We start from the raw sequence: 12,093 nt of genomic DNA on the forward strand, positions 1-12,093 counted from the left end.
TTGCAGAAATTAACAAGGGAAATAAAACTGTCAATCACCAAAGAGCAAGCAGACAGTTTCCAAAGGGAATCCCGACACAAATGGCCAGGACCTTTGCGACAAGGTCTCACTGTGTGGCTTTGGCTGGCCCGGAACTTACTATGAAGACCAAGCTGGTCGTGAACTCACAAAGATTCACCTGCCTCAGCCTCCTGAGGGCTAGGATTAAAGGTGTGTGCCACCATGTCTGGAATGCAATAACTATTTTTAAAAGTGTTCAATATCCCTAACCATCAGGGAAATGCAAATTAAAACTATTCTGAGATACCACCTCACTCCAGTGAGAATGGCTGGCTGTCTTCAAGAAATCTGACAACAAGCCGGGCGGTGGTGGTGCACGCCTTTAATCCCAGCATTCGGGAGGCAGAGCCAGGCGGATCTCTGTGAGTTCGAGGCCAGCCTGGTCTCCAAAGCAAGTTCCAGGAAAGGCGTAAAACTTCACAGAGAAACCCTGTCTCGAAAAGCAAAAAAAAAAACAAAAAAGAAAGAAAGAAATCTGACAACAAATGTTGGAGAGGATGTGGATGGAGAGGAACCCTAATTTACTGTTGGTAAGGGTGCAGTCAGTCTGTAGATTCCTCAAAAAATTAAAAATAGGACTACCAAATGACCCACCTATTTCACTCCTGGGCACATACCCAGAGAAGTCTGTACCCTATCATAGAGATATTTGCACATTCATGTTTACTGCTGCTTTAGTCAGTATAGCAAGGAATTTGAATCAACCTGGCTATCAACAGATGAATGGATAATGAAAATGTGGTGTGAATACTACTCAGTTCTAGAGAAAAATGAAGTTTAAAAATGTCAGGAAAATGGACTCAGACTGTACAATCCTAAGCGAGATCACAGTCTCGGAAAAAAGCAATCTAGATGTGCTCTCTCATGCAGAATCCAGGCGATGATCTGTGTACACATGTAAGTGAATGTGTATGTGGGTTCAGTGTAACCTGTAAAGAACAAAAAAGGCTAAACACCAGGGCATGAGGAGGACTGAAGTCAGGTAATGACCACAGATATAAGAGGATAGAAAGCTAATTTTTTCCAGTTCTAATTCTGTCACAGATTTTTGGTCTGGTGGATTAGTGCATAAACATATTTGATACTGAAAGTAAGTGTAAAAGCTACTGTGAAGCTCTATTGCTTCCATTCTGAGTGCCAATTCAAGTTCATTGAGTTGCACAGACTTCAGGTCTAGTTAATTTGGTTACATGGTGTTTTTATTTATTTGCAAGCTTTTTAAATAACAAAGTTCATAAGATTAGAAAATATAATAAAATAAAAACACTGGGCTGGAGAGATGGCTTGGTAGTTAAGAGCACTGACTGCTCTTCCTGAGGACCCAGGTTCAATTCTCAGCACCCATTCCCAGCTGTCTCTAACTGCAGTTCCGGGGGCTCAGACATACATGCAGGCAAAACACCAGTGCACATAAAACAAAAATTAATTAATTAAAGAAAAACTACCATGAAGATGTGTGTGCTCCAGTTCTTGGAAGAAGCTACATTCATCCTGCAGACTGCTCGGCCTCAGCTGACTAGAACAGCATAGCTCTGGAGCATGGGGACTCATGCCTATAAACCCAACACCTGGAAGACTAAATCAGGAGGACTGCAGTGAGTTCAGGGTGAACACAGAGGGTTCAAGGTCAGACTTGGCTAGAGTGAAGCTATGTAAAAAAAAAAAAAAAAAAAAAAAAAAAAAAGGAAAAGACAAACAAACATCACAGCTGTAAAAAAATGTGTCACCAAAACTATCTTGAGCTATCTTAGGCCAATTACCTTCACTTTCTATCTGACCTAACAATCCCCTTACTAACCCACTTCTCAAACTATATCCACTAAGCTAGGACATGTCTGAAAGACCCCAGACCCCTGGGACACTTTCGTCTGTGGGAGGGCCCCCCAGAAACCAAGACTCCAAACCAGCAGATGCAACAAGCAAGGGGAATGTATTCAGCGCTTGACAAGCGGACTCTCCACCCTGGTCAGTCAGAGAGCCCTGAGCAGCGGTTACAAGCATTTTTAAAGGCAGAAATTACAAAATTAGCATAAGATACCAAGTGCCCCGGGTTTGGCCCAATTTAAAAATCATCATATATTTCAGCAATCATTTTGTTACTTGGGAAATTTTGTAACATTGGTCGTAAACTGGTTGGCTCAGGGGAGGTCTAGGGGGAGTGGTTACTCTGGAGGGGAGTTCGCATAGTTACAGGCTTGTGATTGGCTGACATTTGACCTAGTTTGCTGGACTCACCAGATGGTCCTTATCTTGGGTCCCCTTTGGGGAATTTTTAAACAGAGACTTATTTTTTTTTTTAATCTATAATTACAGACCTTGTCCCAAGGCCGGCATCTAGACTCTGAAACTTTTTACTTATTTCCAGGGAGAGGATGGGTCAGTTTGTCTAACGCAAGCAAGTTTACAGAAGCAAAGTCAGCAATTTGCAATTGCAAAATGTATCTCTAATTTTTTTTTCTCATTCCCTTTTTCTTTGGACTATTTTTAATCTTAAATTTAGGGTGTCTGTATATTATCCTGTGGAGTGTCAGTCGTTCTTAATGCTTGGTACTGTTGGGTTAATACCATAGCCTGCGTAATGGACAGTCTTTCTCGGATAAACTGTAGCAGCCTATTAAGAATGTAGGGGCCAAAAGTGAAAAGCAAAAGTAGGATGATGATGGGCCCTGCTAACACAGACAACAATGTGGTGACCCAGGGGGATTTGGACCATCAATTTTTAAACTAACTGGCTCCGGTGGCCTTTTCCCATTTTCGCTCCTCCAGTCGTTTACGAAGCTTGGCCATGGAGTCACGTACTACCCCAGTGTGGTCCGCATAGAAGCAACATTTTTCTTTTAGGGCCACACATAATCCTCCATCTCTAATGGAAACCAAGTCCAGGCCTCCTCGATTTTGGAGCACAACCTCTGACAAGGAGGTGAGGGAGGTTTCTAATGCAGAGATGGAAGCCTCTAGCCCCCTCAAATCCTCTGCTATAGCGGCCTTTAGCTGTTCCATGTGCTGATACCCTTACACATAAGCAACACTCCCCATTCCCCCCCCCCCCCCCCCCCCCCACCGCTATGCCCGCTACTGTTCCCAGTCCCATGAGGACGGCTAAGGTCATGGTGACGGGTTCCCTTTTGTATCGGTGGGTCAGGCCTTCCATCTGTTCTTCAAAAGATGAGGAGTCATGGTATATAACCCGAGGGTACAGATGCACTAGAACATAGAAACCAGTCTGGTTTATCAGCGTTGGTGAGATACAAGGTGTTAAACCAGTGTTACAAGGCCACCATCCCCCGTCTGAGGGTGCTAAATATTTGCCTGTAATAGCTGTAACCTTTTCTGTGCGGGCACAGAGCTGACTCTTTTCAGGGGGTGGTGTACCAAGACATAGTCCCTGTCCTGATACCTCAGATAAAGTTAGTTTGCTGGCACCCTGTCTTCCCCAGGAGCATGAGTCAGTGTTGTTGTAGGTACCATTGTAGGTACCTCATAATAAGGGGGTCCCTCAGAAAGGCAGAGCCAACAGGACCGAGTGAGGTCCCTTTTGGTGGAGTTAAGGGCAGAGAAGGCTCCCTTAATCAGGTTGTATAAGGGGGACATCAGGGGCGTCCCCATGGTTGTTGATGGAGGGGGAGGGTGGCCCCCTGAAGTTACGGGGGTGTGGGTTGTGGTTATATTCTTGGGTGGCAGGGCTTGGGGTACCCGAGGACTGGGACGAAGGACAGGGTTTGGTCCTATCATCATTGGATGAGATAGGGGTTTTAGGCGGAGGGTAATCTTAAACCAAAGGCCATCATCATTTCCCTCCTTGTAGAGGCGTAACCCCCAAGTCTGACCTTTTTGTCTCTGGGCTAGATTTTCAACCTATTTTCCTGGTTCTGTAAAGATGATGGACAAGGGGTTGCAGAGAGCCTGTTTTGAGCAGTCTGCCACAGAGCCCTTTTGACCTGAATCCAATCATGACTGGAAGATGGTCCCCAGTAGGCATCCCCGGTAGTCTCACATCCCCATTTGGCACAGTATAGGGACTCAGGCCCTCCACATTTTAGAACTTGTTTTCTACTTCTCCTATCTCTAGGACAGACGTAGAACTCCAGACCATGGAGTTCGGCGCGGGCCTGTGGGTTCGAGCATCCATACCAAGGGAGAGGGACTATTTTTACTCTCCATTGTAAATTGTTTGGGTTTTCTTGTTCTGGGATATCCCAGGTGTCCAGCCCCATGAATAGTTGGCACAGGTCAGGTGTCACGGTGGGCCACCAGGTTCCAGGGGTGTGGTCACCTTCAGTTAACCAGACGACCTGTCCAGTAGCAGTGCTGACTTCCCTAACCAGATGTTGGGGGGAGTGTGGATTAGCTGCTGAGCTAGCTCCTAGGTTACAGGGTCAGAGTACCAGTAGGAGAAACAATACCAGTTCAGCAGACATGAAGTTTAAGGGGATTACTAGTCTTTTCCAATTTCCAGTCGGGTCCCGGCTGGGGTGCTGGCTTAAGATGGGAGGCATGGATCCAGGCAGCGATGCCATCGACCTTTACTGCCGTGGGGGTGGTCAGCAGCACAGTGTATGGGCCCTTCCAACGAGGCTCGAGGGTCCTGGATTGGTGTCTTCTCACGTACACTTCATTGCTGATCTGGAAGGGGTGTGGGACAGTGGAGCTCCCAACTGTATAGACGGCAGCCAAGGGCTTCCACACCAGTCTCTGGATGAGTTGTAGGGCTCGAAGCCATGCCTGCAAACTTTGGGAATCAATGGCAGGGTCAAGGAAATCTGCTATAGGAGGGGGTCCTCCATATAGGATTTCGTAGGGAGTCAGTCCATGGCTCACTGGAGTGTTTCGAGCTCTAAACAGGGCCGTGGGAAGGAGTTGGACCCAGTCTTTAGTGTCAGTTTCTAGGGCTAATTTCTCTTTAATCATTCTGTTCATCCACTCTACCTGTCCTGAACTTTGGGGTCTGTAAGTGTAATGTAATTTTCAATCTATCTCCAAAAGCTTGGCCACCATCTGACTTACCTGGGAGACGAAAGCAGGGCCATTATCTGACCCTATTACCTTAGGGAGCCCAAATTGAGGAAAAATCTCTTTTAAAATCTTCTTGACTGCCACTGTGCTGTCTCTTGTTTGGTGGGGAAGGCTTCTGTCCAGCCAGAGAAAGTATCTACAAAGACTAGGAGATATTTAACTCCGTATTTGCCAGGCCTGATCTCGGTGAAATCGATCTCCCAATTGGTGCTGGGTCGTTCTCCTCTCATCCTGACTCCAGCGGGTGCCTGGAACCGACCTGCATTGACCTTGGCACAGGGAACACAAGAGTCTACAACCTGTTTAATTATGCCCGATAAATCTGGAATGTAATGAAACTGTTCCTCTCTCTGTAAAAGAGTCTCTAGCTTTTTATAACCCAAGTGAGTCCACCTGTGCAGGTAAGTGACCAGTCTCCTTGCATCCTTTTGGGGCAGTATAGTTTTATTTTTGTATTCCCAAGTTCCGGACGAGTTGTTAAAGGTTGCCTTTAACTTTTTGGCCGTCTCTATGTCCTGATCTGAATACTGGAAGAGGCTGTTTGCTGGGCTGCCCTTCCTGGGGTGTGGTTAAGGCAAGGGTTTGGTTTTGTAAGGCTGTTGTCCTAGCAGTTTCATCCGCCATGCTGTTTCCCACCGCTACAGGGTCCCTCCCCACCTGGGGACCCGGACGATGGATGATGCTCACCTTTTTAGGTAGGAAGAGCGCCTGTAGGAGGTCTAGGATTTTTTTGTTGTTGTTGTTTTTAATATCTTTTTCCGCCGAGGTTAACAGGCCCCGCCTTCGATAAATCTCTCCATGGACATGCGCAGTAGCAAAAGCATACTGGCTGTCTGTGTAAATGTTGACTTTTTTTTCCATGGGCCTTTGTCAATGCCTGCGTCAGGGCGATGAGTTCGGCCCTCTGTGCTGAGGTTCCAGGCTCTAGGGCCGACGCCCAGATGACTGTGGTCCCATCTACTACTGCTGCCCCTGCCTTTTGCTCACCGTTATGCAGGAAACTGCTCCCATCCATGTACCAGGTGTGTTCAGCATCTGGCAGAGGTTGGTCAGTCAAGTCCTCATGGGTCCCGTGCACTTCTGCCAGGATTTGATGACAATCATGTTCGATGGAGAGGTGAGAGTCCGAGTCCGGAAGCAGAGTCGCTGGGTTGAGAGACTGCAGCCCCGAACCGAATCCAGTCGGGATTTAATAGCATCGTCTGGTAATGGGTGATCCGGGCATTTGAAAGCCATCGGTCAGGGGGCTGGCAAGTAACTGTCTCTATGGCATGGGGGGCCATCACTGTCAAGGGCTGTCCCAAGGTTAGCTTATCAGAGTCTTTTACCAATATGGCCACAGCTGTAATGATACAGAGACATGGGGGCCATCCGGCCGCCACATTGTCCAGTTTCTTTGAAAAGTAGGCCACCGGTCTTTTCCAGGGCCCTAATTTTTGGGTTAAAACTCCTTTTGCAATTCCCTGTCGTTCATCTACATATAAAGTGAATGGCCTGGTCACATCTGGGAGGCCCAAAGCCGGAGCTGATAATAAGGCCTTTTTTTTTTTTAGCTGAGGATCGAACCCAGGGCCTTGCGCTTGCTAGGCAAGTGCTCTACCACTGAGCTAAATCCCCAATCTCAATAAGGCTTTTTTAATTCGATCGAAGGCCTGTTGTTCTTTTTCCCACCGGAATGGGGCATTGGCCTTGGTAAGGGGATACAGAGGGGCTGCCAGCTCAGCAAATCCTGGTATCCATAAGCGACAAAATCCAGCACTTCCCAAGAACTCCCTCAGGGCCCGTGCACTTGTGGGCGGCAGGATCTGGGTGATGGCTTGTTTACGACCCTCTGTTAGCCACCTCTGTCCTCCTTCCAGCTTATAGCCCAGGTAGGTCACTTGTCTGACACAAATTTGGGCCTTTTTAGCTGAGGCCTTATACCCTAATTCCCCTAGCCTTTTTAACAGGTACCTTTTAGACAGTCTTCTCGAGTCTCGGCTGCTAGGAGCAGGTCATCTACATACAGCAGAAGAGCGAACTGAGGATGGCTGACTCTGAAATCAGCCAGGTCCTGATGTAGAGCCTCGTCAAACAGGGTCGGGGAGTTTTTGAATCCTTGCGGTAATCTTGTCCATGTGAGCTGTCCTGAAAAACCTGATTCTGGATCTTTCCATTCAAGAGCAAAGATTGGCTGACTCTGAGGGCTTAGTCTTATGCAGAAGAAAGCATCTTTTAAATCTAGCACTGTATACCATGTGTGGCTTGGGGGCAGCGTACTTAGCAAGTTGTAGGGATTGGGCACTGTAGGATGTATATCCTCTGTCCTCTTGTTTACTTCTCTTAAGTCCTGTACCGGATGGTAGTCCCCCGTCCCAGGCTTTATGATGGGCAATAAGGGGGTGTTCCATGGGGATTGGCATGGTTTTAGGATGCCCAATTGTAGCAGTCTTTGTATATGTGGCCTAATTCCTTTTTTGGCTTCCCTGCTTAGTGGATACTGACGTATCATCACCAGGGTAGCCAAAGGCTTAAGTCCAATGATCATGAGAGGCTGGTTCACAGCCAGTCCCATTCCCGCAGTCTCCGCCCAATCCTGGGGAAAATCTGATAACCATTGGGGGTCGGTCTGGGCTGACTGAGGGCTTTCTTGTAATCGATGTTCATCCTCCAGGCGCAGAGTTAGGACTTGGAGGGGCTGCCCTTGGGGTCCCTTAATGGAGGCCCCTTTCTCTTGGAAGTAAATCTGGGCTCCTACTTTTGAGAGGAGGTCTCTCCCCAACAATGGATAGGGGCAGTCTGGAACTAGGAGGAATGAGTGAGTGACCAACCCCGTCCCAAGGTGTACTTTTCGCTCAGTTGTCCATCGGTACAGTTTTCCTCCTGTGGCCCCCTGCACCCAGGACGTCTTAGAACTCAAGGGACCTCTTGATTGGGTTAGGACCGAATGTTGGGCACCGGTGTCAACCAGGAAGGTTACTGGTTGGCCCCCCACTCGAAGGATTATCCGGGGCTGGGGGGGGGGGGCTCCTGGCCCTGACTGTCCTAGTCTTCATCATCCTGTAGGGACAATATTTCTGTCAGCTTCCGGGGTCCTCTTGTCTTTTATTTTTAGGGCAGTCCTGGCCCAGTGTCCTATTTCCTTACAATATGCACACTGGTCGCGGCTCATTTGAGGTCTCTTTTTGTCTCCCAGGCCCCTACCTAACCTAGCCCCTCTCTCTTCTGGCTGTCACACTACGCTGGCCAAGGTTTTGCTTAGCTCCTTAGTACGCCTCTTGTCTCGCTTGTCCTCTCTGTCCTCCTGCTCCCTGCGCAGTCTTCCTTCCTTTTATTCCTGTGTCTCTCTTTTATTAAAAATCTTTTCCGCTTCCTTGACTAAATCCTGCAAGGTGTACCCCAGAAGCCCCTCCAACCACAGTAGCTTAGTCCGTATGTCTGGGGCTGATTGCCCGATAAAGGACATGATGACATTGGATTGCCTATCTGCAGCAGAGGGGTCAAAGGGCGTGTACATACGATATCCTTCCATCAACCTCTCTAGGAATCCTGTGGGTGTTTCCTCAGCCCCCTGTATTATCACACGTACCTTGGCCAAATTGGTGGGGCGCCTTCCAGCCCCTTTGAGACCCGCCAACAGAACCTGGCGATAAAGATGGAGCCGCCCCCTACCAGCTGTGGTATTGAAGTCCCAATCAGGGCGGGTTAACGGGAACACTTCATCGATCTCATTAGGCAACTGCGTCGGTCTGCCATCTTTTCCTGGAACATTTTTGCGAGCCTCTAGGAACACCCGCTGCCGTTCCTCCGTGGTGAGGAGAGTCTGGAAGAGCTGCTGACAATCGTCCCAAGTGGGCTGGTGGGTTAACAGAATGGATTCAATCAAGCCTGTCAGGGCCTGAGGGTCTTATGAAAAGGATGGGTTGTGAGTTTTCCAGTTATATAAGTCCAAAGCGGAAAAAGGCCAATATTGAAATTGGCTGGCCACTGTCTAGAGGGGAGGAGCATGGGCTGTCCAGACCCCCTCACTGTCCCCTCCTCGATCATGATGGAGGCGCATACGACTGCTGGGAGGTGGTGAGGGAGCCAGAGGCTGCCGTAGCACCTGGGGACCCATCTGGGGAGGGAGCAGGTAGGGAAAGGGAGCCCTCTAGGGGGCCCCTTTGTTCTCTTATGGAGCGAGCAGGTTGGTCATAAGGTGGTGGGGGGTCTAACATTGACGGGGGGATCTAACAGTAGCGAATCTGTCTGATCGTCAGATAAAACGGGGAGGCGAGGAGGAAGAGTCCTTAGCTTTAAACCCAGACAATTCTTTTAGGGGATAGAGGGAAGATGAGGGTGGAGGGAGGGGAACAAGGGGAGTGGACGGAACCTGGGGGAGGAAGGGCTTGATCCACTTGGGGGGGGGTCTCGGGCAAGATCCTCCCAAATGACTATGTAGGGGACCTGATCAGGGTGTCCATGAGGGCCAGGCTAAAAAACTCGAGCCTTCACCTGTAAGAGAACATCGAAATTAAAAGAGCCATCCTTTGGCCACCCTACGTTAAGAGCAGGCCATTCTGAAAAACAGAAAGCGATCCATTTCTTTTTCCAGACCTCCAGTGACAGTTGTGGGCCCGGGTCATAACATCTTTCCAGTGATCTCAAGTGAGGCTTAAGGGGGTCGTTAGTCGTTGTCCCATTTTTCTAGAGGCCACCAGACATATAAAGACAATCAACACTAAACAGAAACAAACAAGACTAGACAGACCCGCGCGGTGCCGAGTGAGTACAAATGAGGAAGGAAACTTCAAACGGGAGGGGCCGGCCGTGCCTTAACTCCCTAGAACAAAGAGACACTCGGATCCCTTCCTCCCTCCAAAGACCCTAGAGTGGGACTCCAGGGTGGGACCAGGGGTCTGGGCACGTCTGCCTTCCCCACTGGCCCAAATACAAATTCAGAAACAAGTCCTGTACAGGCACTTTTGGATCCCAAAACATAGAACAAAAAAAAATGACAAACATTAAAGACATGAAACCTCAGAGCTCTGTCTTACCTCCAACTGGCCTTGGAATTTGGGTCTGGGGCGCCCAAATCCAGGACGAGCCCCCTAATGAAAGACCCCAGACTCCTGGGATACTTACGTCTGCGGGAGGGCCCCCCAGAAACCAAGACTCCAAACCAGCAGATGCAACAAGCAAGGGGAATGTATTCAGCGCTTGTGCAAGCGGACTCTCCGCCCTGGTCAGTCAGAGAGCCCTGAGCAGCGGTTACAAGCATTTTTAAAGGCAGAAATTACAAAATTAGCATAAGATAGCAGGTGCCCCGGGTTTGGCCCAATTTAAAAATCATCATATATTTCAGCAATCATTTTGTTACTTGGAAAATTTTGTAACACTCATAGTAAACTGGTTGGCTCAGGGGAGGTCTAGGGGGAGCAGTTACTCTGGAGGGGAGTTCGCATAGTTACAGGCTTGTGATTGGCTGACATTTGACCTAGTTTGCTGGACTCACCAGGTGGTCCTTATCTTGGGTCCCCTTTGGGGAATTTTTAAACAGAGACTTATGTTCCTTTTTTTTTTTTTTTTTTTTTTTTATCTATAATTACAGACCTTGTCCCAAGGCCAGCGTCTGAACTCTGAAACTTTTTACTTATTTTCAGGGAGGGGATGGGTCAGTGTCTAATGCAAGCAAGTTTACAGAAGCAAAGTCAGCAATTTGCAATTGCAAAATGTATCTCTAATATTTTTTTCTCAATGTCTAGCTTCCACCAACCCTATAAAGCTAGGAGAAGTATCAATCACACAGTAAAAACCAAATAGCCTTCTGCCCACAAATTCCATAACACATTTTCCCCAGGACTGACAGATGCCAGCAGTAGTGTCTAAAATGGGTCTGAGGGGTCTCAAGAAAATGGCCACATGTTCTAGCTTGCTTTCTGTTGGTGTGCTAGAACACTCTGACCAAAAGCACCTTGGCTTATTTCATCTTACACGTCTAGGTAACAATTCGTCACTGAGGGATTCAGGGCAGGAGCAGAGGCCAGAACCGTGCAGCGCAGGGGCTCACGGGCTCACTCCCTACCTGCCTCCAGCTACCTTCCTCATACAGCCCAGACCCACCAACCTAGAGGTGGCACTGTCTACAGAGGGTTTTACTCTCCATCAATCAAGAAAATGCCCCGCAGGCCAATCCCAACTGAAACTCCCTCAAATAACTCTAGGCTGTGTGGAACTGACAGCTGAATCTAACTAGGAAACCATACAATCCCAAGTGTTTGAGCAAGGCAAGATGTTCGCTTCTACAGAAGGGAGGTTGGCCATGCTTAAGAAAGCGTACTGTACAGGGAAAGTAGTGTTGCTCCTACAGAGTCCCGTGCCTTGTTCTGAGTGGTCAGAAGGCTGCCTCGGGGACTTAGCGGCTGGCGGCAGAGTTCATCAGCAAAGTGCTACTCCTGAGCACAGGATCTCTTTAACAAAGAGATCAACCATGAGTACATTACCTCAGTCTTAGGGAAAGACTGACGGGGAGACATCCTACCAATTCCTTAAAGATAGAATTTACTCAGTCTCATGAACTCTTCCAGAGAAAAGATTATTTCACCCCCATTTCCCACAGGAGGGAAACAGGGCCTCACAGGGCTGTGGAGAGAGCACCACCTCCTTTACAAAACTCCGGTCAGGACTGGGACTATAACTTGGGGTGCCACATCCCTGCTGTGCAGAACAAAATGCACCCATTTAAGAGACTGTTGACCTGGAGTCCATGACTACGTAAGACAGGTGCAAAACTCTGCGTGTGTGTCTTTCTTCGGGAGCTCAACAAACCTTCAGAGGGTTAAACACCCGTAACCTATCAAATACTATCTTTTCTGGAGGGAAAAGTTGCCACCGTACTAAATTTCTTCAGGCGGGACGTAATCAAAGTTCCGGTGTTCACCAAGTAGGGAACTCCTAGGAAGGAGAGGAAGCACACAGAGGAAGCCAGAGTACGAACAACGGGTAGAGGGAGGTGAGCACGGAGGAAGACAGAGACCAGAGGCTCAACAGACAGGCTTGATT

General features: G+C 48.4%; 1 protein-coding gene across 1 annotated transcript; it reads right to left on the minus strand.

Annotated features, from left to right (window-relative positions):
- Positions 1 to 3,133: 3,133 nt before the first annotated feature.
- Positions 3,134 to 11,567, minus strand: LOC118586205. Its single transcript, XM_036191354.1, has 4 exons — positions 11,535 to 11,567; positions 9,074 to 9,169; positions 8,725 to 8,908; positions 3,134 to 8,097 (listed from the first exon to the last, which is right to left on the minus strand). The coding sequence occupies exons 1-4, from the start codon at positions 11,565 to 11,567 to the stop codon at positions 7,016 to 7,018; spliced, it is 1,395 nt and encodes a 464-aa protein (XP_036047247.1). The 3' UTR covers positions 3,134 to 7,015.
- Positions 11,568 to 12,093: the final 526 nt, after the last annotated feature.

Source organism: Onychomys torridus, chromosome 6 (genome assembly GCF_903995425.1).
Source record: "Onychomys torridus chromosome 6, mOncTor1.1, whole genome shotgun sequence".
Taxonomy (NCBI): domain Eukaryota; kingdom Metazoa; phylum Chordata; class Mammalia; order Rodentia; family Cricetidae; genus Onychomys; species Onychomys torridus.